This window comes from Podarcis erhardii (assembly GCF_964252035.2).
Source record: "Podarcis erhardii genome assembly, chromosome: 7".
In the NCBI taxonomy this organism is placed as follows: Eukaryota; Metazoa; Chordata; class Lepidosauria; order Squamata; family Lacertidae; genus Podarcis; species Podarcis erhardii.
In genome coordinates, this window is record NC_138511.1 from 34493590 (window position 1) to 34515033 (window position 21444).

The window sequence follows — 21444 nt, forward strand, 5'->3', positions numbered from 1 at the left end:
AATTTTGTACATGTTTTAGCTTCACTTACTAGGAAACAGCTTAATTAATAAGAAGGACTTAATGCACTCTGATACTGCTTTTTCATTTAATTTTTAGCTTTGGTTTTCATAGTTCACATTTCTGTGATTTACAAATGCAGTTTCCTTCCTGCTTTTGTCATGTTTGCTTATGGTCAGAAATTTATTTGTCCAGCCAATGGAAATTAGAGTTTCTCCTGGATAATTGCCATGAGGAAATTTTCACTAGAATGGCTACTTTTGCCTTGGCTGCAAGCTTCTTCAAAATTACTTTGACTCACAGTATTGCAGATTGCAATCATTATGTTTGCTGCTGAGCCTAGTTTGGCATTGAGCTGTTGATACATTGTAGGCTTTCTTTTATGTGGATTTCTTCGTTTACTGCCTGATGTGTTTTATTGTGTTATTTTTAGTATTCTACTTTATCATTTGTCATGGCCAGTAGCTGAAACAAAGGAACTGAACTGAATGTTGCAGATACCTTCAACCAACCTTCTCACATCGAACTTAGTCATCACCATTTATTGGCATTGTTTGTCTACCTGTTTTGATGTACTTCTTAGATTTTTTTATGTACTTCTTAGGAATAGATATGTTGTTGCAAGAACAGCAGAGCTAAGACCACTTTTCAGAAAATGATCTAGCTGCCGTTTTCAACCCCGTGGCTGGCATCTAAATTAGAGACCTATTCCAGGGGAACCAGAGTCTTGCACATCTCTAGTGGAAATTTGGACTTACTTCTTTGTGGCATGCCAATCTTGTGCTCAAAGTGCTTGTGAGATTTCCTTCAGCTTCAAAATTGGTTTCAAAGGGGGCTGCTCTTCAAGAATCATGTCCAAATACCCCCTAGGCATGGGCAGCCTGGGGACACCTTCAGACCACACATTTAAAAGCACTGTGACACTATTTTAAGCAGTCACATTGGCTTCCCCCAAAGGATTCTGGGAGTTGTAATCTGTTAAAGGTGAGGAGAGTTGTTGTGATACCCCTATTTCCTTCTCAGAGCTACAGTTCCCAGTGTTCTCTGTGAAAAGGGATTGATTGGTAAACTACTCTGAGAATCGTAGTTTTGTTTTGAAGAGAGGGGTCTCCTAACTACTCTCAGCACCCTTAAACTACAGCTCCCAAGGATTATTTGGGATAAACCATGGACCTCTTAAAGTGGCATAGTGCTTTAAATATATGGCATGAATGTGGCCATAATCATAAAGATTTTTGGATGTAACCTGTGGTGAGCATAAAACAGTGATTCCTATGACTGGTTAGTCAGAATACATATCATCACCTTTAGAATAACTACTGGCATTTTATCTGGCATTTACAACCTGGTGCCCTCCAGATGTTTTGGGTTTCAATTCCCATCAGCCCTGGTCAGCACAGTTGGTTTCAGCCTTTGCATCTTTCTATGGCTTAGAACTGGGTGCTTAAAGAGGCATGCACCTGTATAAACCAGATTGTTATGGTTTCAGACACTCTCCTCCTGGTACCCCCATCAAGGTGAAGTGGTTGGAAAATGGGGAAAGGGCCTTTTTGGTAGTAGCACCCTCAATGCCCTACCCAAGGCTGCTTGCGTGGTGCCTCCTCTCATGATTTTTCAGCACCAGACCATAATCTGCTTAGTTGTTGTTGCTGTTTCAAACTTTCTATTTTAACGGCAGTTGCTCTTTTTATTCCTGCCATTTTATTAGCGATGTTTGTTTGTAATTAATTGCTTGTTCTTCATTTTATTGTTATTAACTGCCAGAAAAGGAGGGTTACAATTCTTTAAAAAATAAATAAATTGAAACTATTCTGTTATCTCCAAATGGAAGGTGCATGAATAAGCAACATGTAATCTTAGCTGCTGTGAAATGATTGTATTTTGTGTGCATTCATTTCTCTGATAACTTGGCTTTTTTTTTTTTTTTTTTTGCCCCTACGATGCAATATCTTGGCAGTGCTACGGCAGTTGATGCTGATATCTAATAGATAATTATGTTAACAGAAGAAAACAACTCATTTTTCGTAAATATAATTTAAACTCTATTAATCAAATGCGGAAGAGTTGATTGAGACTAATATTTCCCTCTGCAGGAGGCTGAATGAATGTTTTGTTTACAAGGTGGGAGATGGGGGTATACTGCCTGATGCAGTAATATCCTCCACTGTATGTCTTTTCTTTTTGCTTTGTCATCTACACTGTCATTTGCATCTACTAGAAGCATTTTGACATGAATGGCACTGAAATAAATCCCTGAAGACCAAAAAACAGCTAGCTAGCTAGCTAGCTAGCTAAATTTCACAACTTAATTTGCTTAATTTCACAACTTCCAACTGCAGGTAAAAGTTTTTTTTTACCTTCTAAAACAGATGCTGTGTGGATTCCGCTGTAAGCAACATTGATTGTGTGTGTGTACGTCTCCTGATGCCCCAAGTGTGCTTTAATATTCCCATGGACCATACTTCAACAGATGATAGTTAATTACAGGAGCAAGCCAACAGCTCTTAGCTTACATACCCCTTCATGTACAGGACATGCATTAATTCTCCATCTGTTCCTGTTCTTTCTGCTCACTCTGACAGTTTCACTTTAGCCACCTCCGTTTTTTTTGGTTTTTTGACAACTTTGCTGCAGGACTTCTTATTCAAGTGGGAGCACAAACTCAACATGAGATATAATAGGTGATTCTTTTTTGCTTTGAGGGTCATTTCTTTTACTGTCTGACCATTCTTGTCCTTTTTTCCTTTTAACAGATAAATGCTGTGTCGTTGTTCCTCCTCTACCTAGTTGAGATGATATCATCTGGTTTGCAGATTATCTACAATACAGATGAGGTATGAATTCACCAACCCCATGAATCATTAGAACATGTTGAAGGTATTCTTACTGTCTTCATAAAATCACCCTATGGGGTAGGTTAAGCTGATAGAAAGGGGAATGTACCAAAGTCACCAAGTGTGTTCTATGGTTCCCCAAGTTTTGCTAGTCCTAGCCTAATGCTTTAGACACTAACTACACCAGGTTAGCCTGTCTTCCATACAACTTAGTTAAGCGATGTTCTGTGGATTGCATCTGGATTGTTTTAAATCTAAGGTTTCACCCACAAGGTTGCTTTTAAAATATCATATGTGGTGACCCATAACTTTTCCTTTTACTTATATATTTAATTTCTATACCGCCCTTCATCCAAGGACCACTGGGCAGTTTACAATATAAAAACACAAAAACACACCCCATAGTAACAAACAAACAAAATATCCCCCCACCCCCCAGTTTAAAATGCCATAGATTGCTCAATTAGCCAAAGGCCTGGGAGAAGAGGAATGCTTTTGCCTGGCACCTAAAGATATGTAACAAAGGCGCCAGGCAAGCTTCCCTGGGGAATGCATTCAATAAGTGGAGAGCCATCACAGAAAAGGCCCTTTCTCGTGTTTGCTATCCTCCAAGCCTCTCATGGAGGATGCATATGAAGAAGGGCTTTAGATGATTGTTGTAGGGTGCAGGTCAGTTCATATGAGGAGAGACAGTCCTTGAGGTTTTGTGGTCCTGCGCCGTTTAAGGTTTCATCGGTCAAAACCAGCACTTTGAATTGGGCCGGGAAACTAATCAGCAGCCAGTAGGACCAAGATTGGTGTTATATGCTCAAACCATCTTGCCCCGATGAGCAACCTGGCCACTGCATTCTGCACCAGCTGAAGTCTCTGAACTGTCTTCGGAGGCAGTCCCATGTATAATATGTGGCAGTAATCTAACCTAAACATCTTTTTACAATTTTAGAATATTCTAGCAGCAGAGATTGCTCTGTTCGACATTCAGTCTTAGTAGTGTTGGCTTTGTATATGGAAACTGTGGTTCAAATCCATGTTCAGCTATGAAGCTCCAGGATGGGGAAACCTGTAACCTTCCAGATTTGGTGGGCTACAACTCACTTTCTTTCTGACCATTGGCCATGCTGTCATAGGCCAATGGGAGTTATGACAGGCTTCCTATTCTCAGTTTATCACTATTCTCAGTTTATCCTGCCTCATAGGGTTGTTGTGAGAACAAAAATGTAACCCTGTGGAAGCTACCCTCTTTGAACTGTTTGAAGAGGGGATGGGAAACAAATGTGAAACAAATCTGTCTTCTCTCCAAAATTCATGGTGCTGTCATGGAAATAAAGGATAGGTTGGTAGAACTTCAAACTGTCATTTAAATGTGACTTTTTCCTTTCATACCATTTTCATTCATCATCCTTCAGCTGCTTCTAAAGCCCATATAGATTGATTTGAATAATCAGTGCCTTTCAAAATAATATAAAAGCCTTAATCTCAGCAGCAATAGTGGGGGTTTTTTTTAGTGGTATTACAAGTTGTGCATTAAAACCTTGCATTCTTTTATGGAATTTACTTTGTTGGTTTTGTGTGTGTACATGTATGTGTATCAGGGATTACCACTAATAACGAATAATGCCCTTATTGTTGTGCTAGGAGCTGTACATATTCAAAATGCATACAAAATGTCCATGCAAGTCCTTGTTAATGAGTCACAACAGATTTCACAGTCCCCACCATTTCTTTTTATGGATAGATTCAGAAATGGCCCTTTGAATGCTGGTTTTTTTAATGTGGTTTTAGTCTTAACAAAGTTAGAATTTTGACAGTCTGTTTCAATCAAATCTGAATCTCGCGGTCACAATGTGTAATTCAATCTTCCATTTACAACTGCGGGCTGCAGCATTTTATTCTGGACTGATTTCCTGATTGAAATTGCACGCAAAGCTGATATTCAGCCTGTATAATGGGTTTCCAAACATGATCCATGTGTGCACCCAAAGCAGAGGAGAGTTGCATAGAGCTTCTTTGTGTGAGCAAATGTGGTGATAGCTGATGTAGGCGCCTTTCCCTCAAAGATCAGGAAGCGTGCCCATACCATTTTGAGGTCCTGTCTCTTTGCTTGTTTTTTTTAGGTGTGGCAGCCATTTTGCATTGTGCCATGCCCCCACAGCAGCCATTTTGTAGCTGGCACTCATGGCACTTTCTCAAAATTTGAGATGTGGCCTGCATCTCAAATAGTATTTAAACAGTGTGTTCAGAGTGTTTCTCCTGAGTTACGTACAGTGGTTGGTGAGATTTGCTAGGTGAGAACTGCTAGTGACCACTGCATGGTGTGATAAGAGTGGAGAAAGGGATTTCCACCCTGATCTGTTGATGGTGTTGATGGGGTGCTCCATCTAACTCAGTGCTGAGTACCCAGCTGAGTTGCCCCTCTTGATGCCAGTAGCCTGCACTCAGACCGTTAGCTACACATCAGTACCCCCACCATCACCTCCACCAGTTCTGGAAGGTAAGGTTTAGGATTCCCCATCCTATCTTTGTCAGGATATAGCGACTGCCAGAAATTTCACCTAGCCAATCGCCTGACTGGACACAGCTGATTAACCTCATTAATCTTTACAACTATCCTGGCATTTACAGATAGGGGACTGAGTGGTAGTGGCTTGCCTACAGCCATCTGATAGGTTCACTACTAGGCTGAGGTTTGAACCCAAGATTGACTGGTTCACAGCTCGCACTCTTATCCATTACACTACACCAAATCGCCTCTTCATGTGATGAAAATTGATCCGGCTGTGCAAGGCGGTAATAAGACTCTGTTGCCCAGCTGGATGTTATACACTTTGAATTTGCTCCTAGCTCTGAACTGCTTTTGACTTCCTTTGAATTGGCCCCTTTTCTGTATAGCTGAGTCTATTTTAATGCTTGAAGACTTCTTTGGGACCTCTTCCCCCTCTCGTCTTCCTTTATTTCACATTTAGACAATTCACTTGTGCAGGATGTTACGCCTATTGAATGCAGTGAAGCAATTCATTATTACTCCTTTTTCCCTCGGAGGTAAATGAGCTGCCTCTGGTAGTAGATGAAAATGCTGAGCAAGTTTGAATGGCTGGGTAAATTTAATGGGGTTTGTTTCCCAGCATAGAACAGCAGTATTTTGTTAAATCCTTACAAAAGGGGGGGGGGGACTTATTTCCAGTTTTATTATTTAAGCAACAGATGTATACAATGTACCATACCTGGTTAAGTAACCTGGTCTATAGCCTAATATCATTTCAGGACTCCATATATGAAATGGCATGTATATGTTTAAAATAAAAAAATGAGTATTGATAAACTATGGCTTAGCAACTGAGCGGGGGGGGGGGGTGGACTTGTGGAAGGAGACATTTGGGTCCCCTTTGCCTCCTGGAAAGCTTCTCAGGGCACTCTTCTGAACAGAATGTTTTGTGACTCAGATGGCTCCTGGAGGGAATCACCTATATTGGGAACCATGAGTGAGCAGAGTGTTCATGAGGCTCTCACGACACACTGGAGAGTCTTTTAGGAGGTCTGCAAGGGAGGGGGAGGAGGGGTCAGTCCCATTCCACAAGATTCATTCTGCTTCTGGAATTCCAGAGCCAAGACTTCATCTTGAATTATTTGTACACTGAAATTTCTAGAGAAACAAAACTTCTCATTTCAATTCAGTTTGTTTGTAAATGTGCAGTATTTACAATAATAAACTTAAGTTGGTCCAAAGTCAGGAGCTGCAGTGGTTGGTTATTAACTTTAATAAAAAGTGGGCAAGATGGCCATACTGAAGTGGCTGAAGGTTGGATGATACCAGTATAATTTACAAATGCCTTTCAACCTTTCCTTTATTTCCATCTAAGTGCCCAAGTTCACCAACCTGGGAGGAAAAATAACAATTTTGTAGGTGTTAGGCTCTGTGTAGTTTTCTTGCAGGATTAACAAGATGCAGACAGATGGCCGGTGGTTGCAAAGCTGTCAGCTAGGAAGTGTCTGCTCTGTGTGGGGCTCCTGGACAAGATTAGACCGTTCAGTAGAATCTCTGTTTCTATAGGCCCCCGAACAGCCAGAAACATGTTTACAAGATATTTATATGCCAGGGTTGTTTAAAAGCAGCAACCACTAGGCAAGACAACTGTCACTCGTTTGTTAGTTAATGGTACCAGAAGAGGCAGAAAGAAGGAAGACAGGAGAATAGCCTCAGCAGTGAAAAATATTGATTTATTTAGGCACCTCTCTACTGCCCAATCAATTGCGTCCTCTGGGTGCTTTATAGAAATTAAGCAGTGTTATAGCAGTTGCAGCTGTGTATCTTTCTCCTCCTCTGCTGGCAACAATGCAGAAGAGGAAAGAAAGAGTTGGCAGTTGCCATAGCACAGACTGCTGCTGACCAATCAACTCAACACAGTACTGAGTTATATGTCCCTATAGCCAGGGTGGGGAACCTTTGACCTGTAGGCCAGATTTGGCCCAGCAGATGTCCCATATTGGTCCATGAAGCCTTTCCCCCAAAACCATGCCCACTCTTCCCACAGGTACCATCATAGGCAGGTACCAACATGGCTACATGGGAAGAATCAGGAGCTTAAAGTGAGCTCTCAATTTGTTAGAGCATGGCATGCTTCCAGCACTGATCAGCTGATGGGTGGTGGGTGGTGGGAGCAAGCCTTATTCCAATAGCACAGAGCAATTTGCTCTGAAACCACTGCTAAAATTGACCCCCCCCCTTTTAACTGGTGTGCCAATGCAAACTGCTTTGTGCTACTGAGCCCTGCAGAAATCAGGCTGAAGCTCATGGACGGTGAATTCTAGCCCACTGAATTGGTCACGCAGCCAGGTTCCCCATGGTGAACTCAGTCTTGCAGCCAACCCCTGCAGAAATCAGACCTGAACTCACTGACCATAAGCTGAGCTTAAGAATGCCGGAAAGCACTTTCCGAGCCCTGTGCTCAGTACTTGCCAAGTGTCAAGCATGGGTCTGGCAAAACCCCTTGTGCTACAGCTTCCAAATATTGCACAAGGGACTTTGACAGGTGGGCGGGACAACCTACCTCTCAGTCATCTAACATCATCATGACATTACTCTCAGGGGTGGTGGCAGATAATGATACAGACAACAAGAGCCAAAAATGTCCCCCACTCCTGCCCTATATGCTGAATCAGAAAGTAAGAGCAACAGAGACATCTGAAAATTTGGTAGCATCCAACTATGGAAGAAATATTGGCGTATTTCAGGTTTTTCTTTTTTCTCCTTCATCTCCTTTCTGTTTTCTTTTTCTCTTAGGTGACCTTCATACAAAACCTTGTATTTTGTGTGGAAAGGGCATATCGTGTGCCCGACTTTGGTGTGTGGGAAAGAGGAAGCAAATACAACAACGGCAGTACTGAACTGCACTCCAGGTATGGTGTGGGCAAGTCCTTCTTTTTCCCGTCTGTGCCGCTTTTGCATGTATTGATCTGTAAAACCATTTTGTTCCATTTCCACATTAATGTACATTAAAAAAACAACACCCACATGAAAATTGTTATTTAAATGTGTATGTTAAAACATACCTTCTCTCCAAAGCCACATTGCCAAATGAATTTTCTCTCCAAAACTGCAATGGAACATTTGGAAATGTGAAATCATGTTGATAGTTAAGTTCTGATTCATGCATTAGCCTGGAAGGTACAGATGAGGTCAGTTCATATCAGGTTACTTAAATATTGGAGCCCTAATTCAAGATGAAAAGAAAATGATTTTGCTTTTCCTTTCAAATGGAGTATCTGTAAGTGAATTTAGCAAATGGTTCAAAACTATGGTTCCTACAATATTTACTAAAGTATTGTATTTGTAGAATATTAATATGATAAAGCAGAAGATGGCAGCTTTTTAAGACCAGTTACAGATAGGTAGCCGTGTTGGTCTGCCATGGTCAAAACAAAATAAAAAAATTCCTTCCAGTAGCACCTTAAAGACCAACTGAGTTAGTTCTAGGTATGAGCTTTCGTGTGCATGCACACTTCTTCTGGTGAGGTTGATGGACTTCCATTTCATGCGGCTCAATGTGGTGCCTTCCATAGTTCCAGTTACAGATAGGTAGCCGTGTTGGTCTGCCATGGTCAAAACAAAATAAGTGTTTGAAGAAGTGTGCATGCACACGAAAGCTCATACCTAGAACTAACTCAGTTGGTCTTTAAGGTGCTACTGGAAGGAATTTTTTTATTTTGTTTTGACCATGGCAGACCAACACGGCTACCTATCTGTAACTGGAACTATGGAAGGCACCACATTGAGCCGCATGAAATGGAAGTCCATCAACCTCACCAGAAGAAGTGTGCATGCACACGAAAGCTCATACCTAGAACTAACTCAGTTGGTCTTTAAGGTGCTACTGGAAGGAATTTTTTTTTTTTTTTAAGACCAAACATCCTAAAAAAAAACCACTGGTGAATAATAAAGTGATCAAAAGCAACAAATAAACACTACAAATAATAATAATAAAAACTTAATAGGGATTACACCAGGTATACTTGCCTGGAGAATGAATCCCCCTAAGAGGACTTTACAGCTGAAAAGGTCTAATTTTGGATTATCCTAGCCTAACCTCCATTGCCACAAGGACCCATAGAAGGGCTTCTGATACCTAGGCAAATTTGTATGGAATGAGGCAGTCCTTGGGGTGTTCTGACCCTTAGCTGTTCAGGGCTTGGAACAGTTCAGCCAGTACCTTGATTTGTGTTCAGAGGTATTGAGAGCCCATGCAGTTGTCTCAGGACTGGTGGGATTTGTCCTACATGCCCAGTACCAGGTAGTAACTGCTATATTCTATTTTAATGGTAGATTCTGGTCTGTCTTCAGGGGCAGTCCCACATGCACTGCATTGCAGTAGTCCAAATGGTACAATTTTAAAGCTGCTTCGGTAGTGTTAGGGAAAGCCATTATATTTCTGATCAACCTGGATACTGTAAAACAATCCTTATATTTGTCAGTCTTATGGTTAATGAAAGATGACTTGAATCAATTCACATGACTGTATAGAAAATGTACTCTGGCTGTAGTGTAAATGAAATCACTTAGATTGCCAGACATGAATAGCTAATGTACATTTCTATTCTCAGTTTGATTTGAGTGCAAAGTTTTGAGTTTTCTTGATACAGCCTAGGAGCATATCCTACATCCTACCGGATTAATAACACTGGAAACTGAAAATTGTTCCTTTTCCTCCCCCATGCGATAAAGCGAGCCTTCTAAAGCCACTTCACTTCCTAAGCAGTGATCATCTTAAGGACCAAGTGGCAGGCTCCCCTTGTTTTAAATATAACTCTGAATATCAGACCATACTAGGTCTGATATTATTCTGGGAGTGTTCATACAAATACACCTTATGGTTCATGTAGCCAGATCATTACAGACTCCAGGATAATGTTAAAGCTTCCGTGGTCTGACTGCTTCTGTGTTTGAGAGTGCCAATATTCTTTGTAGTTGTGCTCTTTTTATTACCCATACCCTCTTGAAATAAAATTCTGAAATTATATGTTACCTCTGTTTGTGCTCCATTACCAGTGAAGTCAGTAGAACTGTGGCCTTTTAGATGACAACTGTAATAATTTTCCCGGGAAAATGGCTTACAAATACTGTAGACTAAAAGAGAAGTCACAATGACAATAGTTATATGTAAAATTTGCTGTATTGGCTCAGTGCGTTTATTTCAGTATGCAGTAACATTAAGGGAGTCAGGTGGACGCTTGTGTCTGCAATTTTATGTATTTGTAAGTTCTCCTTGTAATAAAAATGAGATACTTGTAACAATTTTAGATGTTTCCTTTTGCTGTTTTAGTACACATTAAAATATATATTGGTAACTTAACTCAAGAAGCCGAGCTATTTCAATAGACCTTAAACTACTTTTTTTTTTTTTTTTAGTGTCAGACTTTAGTCCTTGATCTAAGTGGTTGTATTCAGAGAATGTGTCAAGGTCATAAACTTAGGGCTGTTTCTGTGCTGGAGAGACTGTACTCTTTCCCAGTGCAAGCAAAGTACAAGATGTTCAGCAAGGCAGAAGGGGGCGGGGGGACCTGAAGCATCCTAGGGTCATGTAACATTACCTAGATTTTTGACCACAGAAAAGGTGACTTCTCAAGCAGCTAAACAGTTATGTCTAATTCAGACATCACAGCAAAACCATGGAATGCCTTTTGGGACCATGTCGCGAGCCTGCATACTCTTTTCTTCCCTTATTTCTGGTTTGTGATAGTCATAATTTGCCATGGCATGTGAACCATTGTTTACACTTAAACCCAAACTGGAAGCCGCAGGATCATGTGAGCATGATAGCTTTGAGGTTTTTTTTCTACGATCAAGTGGTATTATTAGATAGATATATAGATAGATAGATGATAGATAATGACTCTGAGGGCCAAACCATTACATTCAAAGCAGATTTAAGGGGTTTTGGCACCAGTCAGATCCTTGAAAGTTGTAGGAACCATTCAGACTGTGTTTTTCCCCTGTAATCTTGAGCTGTGGCACAGCAATACAGTTCTATCAGCTATCTTTTAAACCTGCAAAATATTTGTTTCAGGTTTAACAAATGTAGCCATAGCAAAGAAGAAAATGAGGAAACAAGTGACCAAAGGAGACTTTTCTCTCTCCCTGCCCAATTAGTTAGTATGGGGAAAGAGAATTCTGCTCTTCATTAGGTGTGCACCTGATAGCCGTGAGACAGATTGTGACAGATAAGAGTGTTATGAAAAACCAATTCAGTTTGCTGTGTGGAAGGGTTAGTAGCAGGAGCCATATGCCCGTCTCAGTAATCAGAAGAGTCATGCCAATAACTGAGTCAAGGGTCAGAAATGGATAGCATTTCAGGGAGTACATGGGAATAAGCGCAGAGAACAACCTGAGGGTAAGGTCAGGCAAACCTTAGAAGTTAGTTAGACAGTTCTTCCTACTGACACATTGATAACTTGACTGTTCTGTATTTAGGCACAACAAATTAACTGTTCACTGTCCCTTTAAGGGTAACCCAGCTCTGCACACTTGCATTAAGTGTCTTGGCTGGGAGCTGTTTGGAAGCCTCTTAATAAATCAGATTACTAACACCTGTGCAGCCTGAATTTTGTAGTTGGAGTCCAAGTGATAATACATGGACCAGCCAATGCAACCCTGGGGTGGTGTAACCTTAAATACTAGTGAGAGAATAAAGCAGCCCTGAAAAGCTGGACCAGGGAAAGCCATCCCTGGTCCCCAAATCTGTGCGCGACACAAATTCATGAAAGAGGAATGCCATGTTTTCTAAATTACTGTTGGTCCTGCCTAGTAAGACTGCTCATTTAAAGAGAGCTGCACCCTAATACAGTGTGATAATTACCAGCCATGTCTATGCTTTTAAAAATGCACCGCACTTTGAAATTTTTTTTGGGGGGGGGCAGTCTCAAACCCACACAAAATCAAAACCGTGTATTTTGGACTCCTTGTGAAAAATAGGTTCATAACATTTCTTGCAGACAGCACAGCTTTTACTGCTGAATTTTCAGCGAGGAAGATTTGCTGGTCTGCAATCATCCACTGATTTTTGAACAGCAAGCTTTGCAACATCTCGCTAGAATCGTACGATTCCGTCCCATGTGTTCGAGCTCCTGAAGTATTCATTTGTCCTGTAACCATTTTGATCAAGCTGTTCCCAAGCATCTGCTGAATACCTCTGCAAAAACACTGTTGACATCTCCCATCTGTGTTACTGATAATAGTGGTGTTTCTGAAATGCAGCATCTTTGTACTCCTGAGCGTTAGAAAGGCACCGGAATCTTCAACTTGTTCTCCTTTGTTCTACAGCTAATATGCTGCTGTCATGCTGCCTGTCCCTATTAGGGTTATTTTGTTTGTCTGCTTGGCTGCCTTTTTAATGTAGCTTTCAGTCCCAAACACCTACGTATGGTTTCTTTTATTTTCTTTAATGCTGTTTAGCACTGTTCCCAACGTTTCACACAGATTCATCATTTGTGAACATGGGGAAATTATACTCAGGATACATAGTAGGTTTCTGAGGTTCTCAGTAATTGAATCCGAGTCTTAGTAGCTGGGTTTCTTTACGTTGCTTGTAACCTAGTTTCTTTGTTTTCTGTCTGAAAGCTTTTTCTTTCTTTTTAATCCCATATATCTAGTCTGGATTTGTTGCTTTTGATCACCTAATTAGTAGTGGCTGGAAACCAGCATGTCCTGAATGAGTGAAGAATTCAGCAGGCAGCTGTAAGCATGCAAAGAACTTGTGAGCTGGGTGAACAGCCAGGATGGGAGGCAATTTGAGGACAGCAGCTTTTATTCTTGCAGTGTCTCTAGCTGAAATTTTGGAAAATCTTAACTAGCTTCCAAGGGGCTTTTAGTGTCAACAAGGTAACGTCGGATAGGGTTTTGAAAACTAGGTGCAGACAATGTGGATTACTGAGCTGCTGTCACTGCCATCAATATTTTAATATTGGTTCTAAATGTGTTCTATTGGATTTTAACAAGTTTGTTTTTATTACTTTGTATTTTGTTATGATGTTTTAAAGATGTTGTAAACCATCTTGAATCCCAACTTGGGAGAAAAGTGGGATAGAAATGTAATTAATACATACATACATACATACATACATACATACATACATACTATCCCTTTCATAATTTGGGGGAGTTTTGGCTCATGCAGTTAAAGGACAATCTTCCCATAGTCTTCGAAACCTGCACCTTTCCTGAAGTCTTTAGCTCTGATTGCATGTTTCTTATATTAATCCTTGGAGCCTGCAATTAAAGATGCCCAGAAGACAATGGACTGTAATTTAGTAGTGGAGTGCCTTGTCTTTCATATCTTTTTTCTCCAGCAATCATGAAGGCATCAATCAAGTGCCCAAAATTTTACAGCAGCCATAATACCTAATCACAGAGCTTGTTCTTGGAAATAGCTCTTTGGCATTCTTCAGACTTGCCAGCTCCTGTTAGCTGTTAGTATATTGGCACCTCTAACAAGCTCTTATATCCGTTTTATTGGTGTCTACGCCCTATGTGTAGACAAAAGGCAGCAGCTAATGTTGTTGTTCCTCATTGCAGTGTATTGTCTGTTCCCTTTCCTTTATATTTCTGCCGCAGTTGATGTCTTAAACTAGGGGAACTGTACCAGTTGGCTAATCTTGTTTCTGGAAAAGCTACTCGTTTTTGCTGGTTTAAACAGGGAGGTCTCCATTAATAACTAATGCAAGTGATTATCCAAGTGATGAGTTGATCATGGCTTGGTATTATTACACTTTTACTGAACTGCTGTACTTGTAGTTCCTGGAGATTTTTTTGTGAAGTTTGTGTTCTCATCCATTTTAGATTTGCTGCTCTTTGAATAAACCTTTTAAATAAATTGGAATTGGACTGGATATAAGAATGAGTTGAAAGAGAAGCTACTTAATTTTTATGCATTTATTATTAATTTAAAGTGTTTATCTCCTACCTGCTCCTTGTAAAACAGCGCTCAGGGTGGCTCACATCACATTAAAAACCATTAAAGAAATATATTCCCAAAATAAACGAAATCAACTCCCAAGTGCAACAGATAAAAAGAAACTTGAAAGAAAGGATTGGCTCAGTCCTACAGCCCTGGCACCCCCCAAAAAACCCTCCCCTCATGTATAAATCAAATACATTAAGGAGAGGGCTACATACTTTTACCCAGATGTGGAACCTTTCCATTTGCAGGAACCCTTTTATTTACATTGCAGGGGGCATTCCAAAAATGTAATCCCACCAACAGTGTCAAAAGTTGGGTCCACTGCACCACCCCATTGTGTAGCTCAGGCCCCATCATGGCACTGTCTAATATTTTGAATTTGCTTGTGGCTCATTAGCCCCAGAGATTGGCTTTCACTGCTTTTAGAGGCTTGCTGTTAGTGAAACAGCATGCTCGCCAGTCCAGCTTCTGTTAATGTGTCATCCCATTATCTGGATAACAATAACTTCTAATCAGCAGAAGATAGAAAATTGTGGAGTTTCACCAACCTTTGATGGCAGCTGCTTAGAGCGGAGTTTTGTAGCCAACCTAATCAGCTTTTCCTTGTTGAACCAATTAGAATTAAACCCCACAAGCCTTTTCTCTCTCTTCTTTTTCCTGGCACTGCTTCTGAAAGGCTTTGAAACCTATTGGTGTGACGGTTAGAAATAAAGGAAGAGTCTAAAATCAATGTTTCATGGTAAGCTGTTAATGAAAATGTTCCAACAGAAGCTATATTTATGATAAATATGCTACACGCAGCAAGACGTTTGTTCCCATTTCCATTCCTTCTTCTGTGAGGTTGCAGTAAAATCATCAGGCTAAGGTTGCTTTTAATTTGAATCTGATTAGTTTTTCCAGCTCGTATTTAGTATCTGTATTACAGACTGGGCTTTAATTTTCTAAACGCCTGCATGCTACTGAATGTGAAGGCCAAGGTTAAATCCATCATTGCTTTCTACTTTGATCTTAGGGTCTGTTGTCAGTGCCATTTTTACATTAAGTTACTTTACTATCCCTCCCACTATCCCCCCACTATCCCTCATAAATGATAGTTGCCCTAATGAAGGACTTTACACCCAGAACACACCACACCCATGTACATGCACTGGCCTGTATGAACTATCTTGTTCAGTATTGCCATTCTGACGGGCAGCAGTTTACTCAGGATTAGCTGCACAATTTTAAGATTATTTTTATGTGGTGATAATGGCAAATTGAACGTGGGACCTTCTGTGTGCAAAGTCTGTGTTCTACAGCTGAGCTGCAGCCCCCTTCTCCTATCTATTGTGGTCTCTTGATCTCTGACCCACCTGTGTGTGTGTAACTCAGCAACAACCCTCCATTGTGAACATTTGCAATCGCTGCTAAATAATCACCAGATAACCTCAGGGTATACACAAATGAATCATCAGTCCATCTACCACCTATTCTTAATGATTTAATTTCATGGAAACAGCTGGTGCTGTTCGGGTTCATAAAATAGATATTCTCTGTAGATATTAATGAGGTGTTTATTTTAAAAGGGACAGGGTAATGCCCAATTAACTAGACCAAAAATGTTTCAACTATCAGAATATGTCTTCCTCAGCAAAGAATGTGACCCCAATATGATTCTGGAGGAGGTTGGATGTATATCGCCTTGGTGTAGAACAGGGGTAGGGAAATGTTGACCCTCCAGAGGTTGGACTCCACAATCCCCAATTGTTAGCCATGCCAGCTGGCGCTGAGAGAAGTTGGAGTCCAGCTATACCTGAAGGGCCAAAGGTCCCTGCCTGTCTGTTCATTTCCTGATGTACAGTCTTAAAGCCAACACAGTCTGTTACCATGTTGGCTGCCATGATAGTGGTAGAAGCACTTATTCTTTTTTCCCAAGCCTTTGATTGATTGAGTTGATTATGTTTCATTGTTAGTGTGCTGCCAGATTTACTGTCTGTTGGAGTGTGTTCACTGAATGATAAACAATGTCACTGATTTATATTACTTTTCTTCTTTCTTTTAGTCCCTTTTATGGCATAATTTATTCGTGTTTATTTATTTTAAGTCATTCGGAGACCTTCTTAGGGTAACAAGCAACTAATAAGTGCTAGCATCAACAACAACCTCCCATCTTTTCTGCTTTTTAGAAATATTTGCTCTTCAGCTCTTTAGTCCTCACCCCAGCTGAAATGAAGCTTACCCTCACTATTGCCATCCCTCCTGTTATTGCCTCTCCCTGCTGCCCAGCCTGGCAAAATTTAGGTTTTATGCATGTGGTGCTATTCTGCAAAGTTCCATGTCTAGCGATGGTGCTGGGTGACCTCGGACCAGCCATCTTCTCTCAGCCTAACCTACTTCACAGGGTTGTTGTGAAGATAAAATGGAGAGGGGGAGAACCATGTACACAACCTTGGACTCCTTGAGGGAATGGTGGGATAAAGTGAAATAAATGAGTTCACATGTGCAAAAGCTGCCAGTGCTTTATCATCAGGCTCTTGAAAGATGAGCACATAGAGCACTGATATGCCCTCTCAGCAAGACCTTCAAACCCATAGCCCCAGATGTCCAAACACAAGGTGACTCCATATATATAACAGATGGCCAGTGACCTTTAAGGATAAACTGCTGAAATAAAGAATAAGCCTACTATATCATCATTTTACCCTAGTTTTGTTTTTTTCAGTTCCTCAGCAAGAACAGATCTGATGAGCAAGGTAGCCTTGAGGGAGTTGGATTTTATTTCCAGAGTTGTGAGCGTAACAAACTTTTATTTCTTCTTCTTCTCTCTTTTTCAGTTCTGTTGGGTTAGCAAAAGCAGCCCTAGAAGCAATTAATGGATTCAACCTCTTTGGCAATCAGGTAGTAAAAATATTTAAGTATTTGTTCATTTTCCATTTTTAATTAACTGCTTGTTCTTCAGTAAATTGCTTTCATTGCAGATCAAAGGACACCTAATATCCATATAGTAAAGCCTGTTCACTCTCCAATTTTCTATTATTCTTTTTTAAAGAAGTAGGCTAACAAATTATTTCTTTCTACTTTAGATACAGGATTCAAAGGCTAACAGAACCAGCTCTTTCCCCAGTTAACAGAAGTTACTTTTCCTTTCAGTCATTTATTTAACTCTTGTGAAAATGAAAAGTATAAAATTTTTGCTGTTCTAGTCTTTTGATCAAGACATTAAACAGCTCCGGCTGCTTATACAAATACTCTTTCCATTTTTCTGTTTTCAGCCTCTGATACAGCACACCATCACTTTCTTTTACTGACCTTCTTAAGGGTCTCCCCCCATACCTCCTATCAGATAATTTGGGAATCCATCGAATAGCCATGCTTTTCATCAATTGCTCTAAATCTGCTTTGATATGCATAGCCTTCTCTTGATTATCACAGAATCTGGTCCTAGCTGTGTTTCACTCTCTACGTATTATATGGCCATTAAAAATGAAAAGAAAAGGCAAAAGCACAAAGGGATAAGGTCTAATGCCTTGTGTGCGATCCGTATGTCCCTAGTCTAGAATTGTTTTACAAGAGACCCATTTTCAGAAGTAAAAAAAATAATAATAAATTGTCCAGTAGCACCTTTGAGACCAACTAAGTTTGTTCTGGTATAAGCTTTTGTGTGCATGCACACTTCTTCAGATTCCTTTCATGCATGCATGAACAATGGTGTGCAAGCCCTTATATAGACACTTGAAATTGTCTACCCTGTAGCTCAAGACCACCCCCAAAACATCATACATACATCACAGAAGAAACAAAACAAATTCCTTCCAGTAGCACCTTAAAGACCAACTAAGTTAGTTCTTGGTATGAGCTTTCGTGTGCATGCACACTTCTTCAGATACCTGAAGAAGTGTATCTGAAGAAGTGTGCATGCACACGAAAGCTCATACCAAGAACTGACTTAGTTGGTCTTTAAGGTGCTACTGGAAGGAATTTGTTTTGTTTTGACTATGGCAGACCAACACGGCTACCTATCTGTAACTGAATCACAGAAGAAGGCGGTCTCCAATAGAAATCCTGTTTGTCAGGACACCTGATAATAGTCACTGATTGCTTTACCTAGGCAGCTTGGCCATTCCTTTTGAGATGCTAAATACTTAGTTCCTGAATCCAGGTCACAGGCTCACCCTGTTCGTACACAAATACGCCCATAAGACAGGATTTTTGAGCAAAAAGATAATGTGGAATCTTCCCCATTTCCTTCCTCACTGCAGAGGAATATTTGAGGTCACTGAAAGACCGAAAGAGTTAAAATGGCTTCAGAATTGCTTTCCTGTACTATTTCAGACACGTGGTTTATGTACTTATGTATGTGTTTATCTTGTACATTTATTCTCTAAATATATTGGCTTTCCTACTCTAGTGCGAATTAATGCTACTAAAAGTGCAATAAATTGATAAAGCATTAATCATGTTGTGTGCGTTGGGTTTCCCCCACATGAAATGAGCTGTTTTCATTTACAAATCAAAAGTGCAGGATAGATAGCTATATAAAAAGGTAAAGGGACCCCTGACCATTAGGTCCAGTCGTGGCCAATTCTGGGGTTGCGGTGCTTATCTCGCTTTATTGGCCGAGGGAGCCAGTGTACAGCTTCTTGGTCATGTGGGCAGCGTGACTAAGCCACTTCTGGCAAAACAGAGCAGCGCATGGAAACGCTGTTTACCTTCCAGCCGGAGCAGTACCTATTTATCTACTTGCACTTTGACGTGCTTTCGAACTGCTAGGTTGGCAGGAGCAGGGACCAAGCAACGGGAGCTCGCCCCATCGTGGGGATTCGAACCACCGACCTTCTGATCGGCAAGTCCTAGGCTCTCTGGTTTAACCCACGGCGCCACTTGCGTCCCAGATAGCTATATAGCTACACATTAAGTTATTATTAGCTATATATAGGAAGACCTATATATAGACCTATGGTAAAAAAGAAAAGAAAACCAAGACACCAAGGGTTTCTTAAGGATTAGTGACATACACCCCCCCCCATGGTATCAGTTTCTTTTTGTGGAAATATTGTCGCCTTTGTTTAATCTGAGGACACCACTGTCAAAGAGACCACTGGCATGCAGAGCAGCAGACACACTTATCTGAAAAGCTTAAGGCTTCTTAAAGGGATTCAGCTTAGTTTTAACTGGATCCTCATGGTGAGCACAGGGCAAAGTGTAAACAGCTACCAGGAAAAAAGAACCTTTCATCTTTAATTTAACTATGTCTTAATCTGGGGGATTTGGAGGCTTGAACGTTTGCAAGTAACCTCTGTTTGGCCTTGAAATAACAGAGCTCATCCTTCTTGCTCTCTGAATGCTTTCCATGAATATAGAGCTGATTTGTTTTACAAAATGGATCCGTGAAATCCAAGACTTAGGCCTTATTGCCTTACGTTACGTTTATCCCCTACCTCAGTACAGAAGACCAGATCCAAGATGTGTCCTGCTGTGTGCATTGGGCTAGATACATGAGACAGGCCCATGATGGTCATGGAGGCCATAAACTCCTGATTAACTCCAGGCAAGTCAGCTTCAGCATATATGTTGAAGTCCCTGAAGACCAAAAGTCCTGGGTGTGTGTGTGTCCTCAAACCACCTCTGAGACTACCTCTGTAAACTCAGGGAGGAAGACTGTTAGGCAATGGGGTGGATAGTGCACCAGTTAAATCCCACTCCTGTCTTGAGTTTCTAATGTCTAATGTAACTGCAGGATAAAGTACCTGACCAGGGAAATGAAATCCTTAATGATCACAGCTACTTCATTTCCCCACCTCTCAAAGCATGGTGGACACTGACCTAGAAACCTAGTTAGATTTACACCTTCTCCAACCACATTTCATTTATACAGGCCAAGTTGGCATGTCCTTCTAGGATAAGGTCAATGATAACAAGACCTTTCCATTGACTGACCTTAGCATTTTTTGCTTCAGCCCCGTGAGGACTAAGATAAGCCTAAAATATTTGTAGTGATGGAAGATGGATAGAACTAAAATGTCTAACCATCTTTGCCCTGGTCAACACCTCCATTTTCCATCACCACAGCACCTCTTTCTCCCTTCTCCTCCTTCTCTAGTTCATTCCTTTCAGCCCCATCACCTGTATAATACCAATACAGGCCCTGAACCAGCACAAGAACCAAACATGGAGCCCTCCCAAGTGTCGGACTCCAGCTGCTGCCAGCCCCAACCAGCATGTTATGGTGCGAGTTGTAATTCAGCAACATCTGGATGGCACCACATTGACTCCTCTTGAATCAGAACAGTTGAGCTATAGTCAGTAATGACAAAAATTAATTGCACTATATATCAAGTAATCATTAAATTATTGTTTAGCCAGTCAACTACTTAAAAAATCTACTCAAGAAATTAATAGCCGAGTCCAATCCACCCTCCCCACCACTCAGTTAATATAATTAATCCTCTTCAGCCAGCTGAATTGTAGTCTTCACTGTAGGCAGCTGCAACCTTTCCAGGCCAAGCAGCACTTCTAGGCACATTCTTCCTACCAGCTCCTCATATAATTCATGGATCAGCATTCACAGAAGCCAGAACCCTGCCCCCCTGGTGTTAACCTTTTGGGGGTGACCCACTTTGCATGAAGGCCTTTGGGTAAAAAATGTAGCCCTTGAAAGTCATGGCCACTGCTGTCCTCACTTTTCGGACTTTCTGGGGGCCTCTCTGGGCCTCCTGTCAACAAATTCTGTGGTGGTTAGCTGCTTTTCACTCTTGGCATCAATAAGTGGTATGCTGTTATGATCCAGGTCTTCCCTGCTGCTCCTATACAAAATATGGCCTTTGTCCCTAAGGCTTAACATAGATTATATGGTCATTTCCCTCCAAGAGTAACAGGTACTCTCCTTGCTATATTTTATACTGAATATGATTTCTCCATGCCACTTCTGCCACTAATCCTTAATGCTACTGGAATTTCCTCATGGACCACTAGCCCGGGACAACTTCTTTAATTTCTCATGGTTGTCCCAACAACTGTCCTGGTGGAGATTTGTAGTGTTGAGGCACCTAGCTGGAGGTCACTGAGGAATGTCCTATCTCAGCATCCTTCAAGCTGCAGAAAGAACCCCCACCCAACTGAACAGTTCACAACAACTATACATAAAAGCATACAATAAAAAACACATTAAAAATGTTGTTTTCGCTGT

The 21444-nt window shown here is 40.9% G+C and overlaps 1 protein-coding gene across 9 annotated transcripts in view; it reads left to right on the top strand.

Moving 5' to 3' along the window:
* Positions 1-21444, top strand: part of PHKB (phosphorylase kinase regulatory subunit beta) — a gene marked incomplete at its 5' end in the record, with an annotated part of 153240 nt that overhangs the window by 52589 nt on the left and 79207 nt on the right. For all 9 annotated transcript variants that reach the window (XM_081870167.1, XM_081870171.1, XM_081870166.1 and 6 more), the window contains 3 exons: positions 2752-2832; positions 8111-8226; positions 17093-17156. In XM_081870167.1, coding sequence (XP_081726293.1) covers positions 2752-2832; positions 8111-8226; positions 17093-17156 — 261 coding nt within the window. The remainder of the gene's footprint in view (positions 1-2751; positions 2833-8110; positions 8227-17092; positions 17157-21444) is intronic.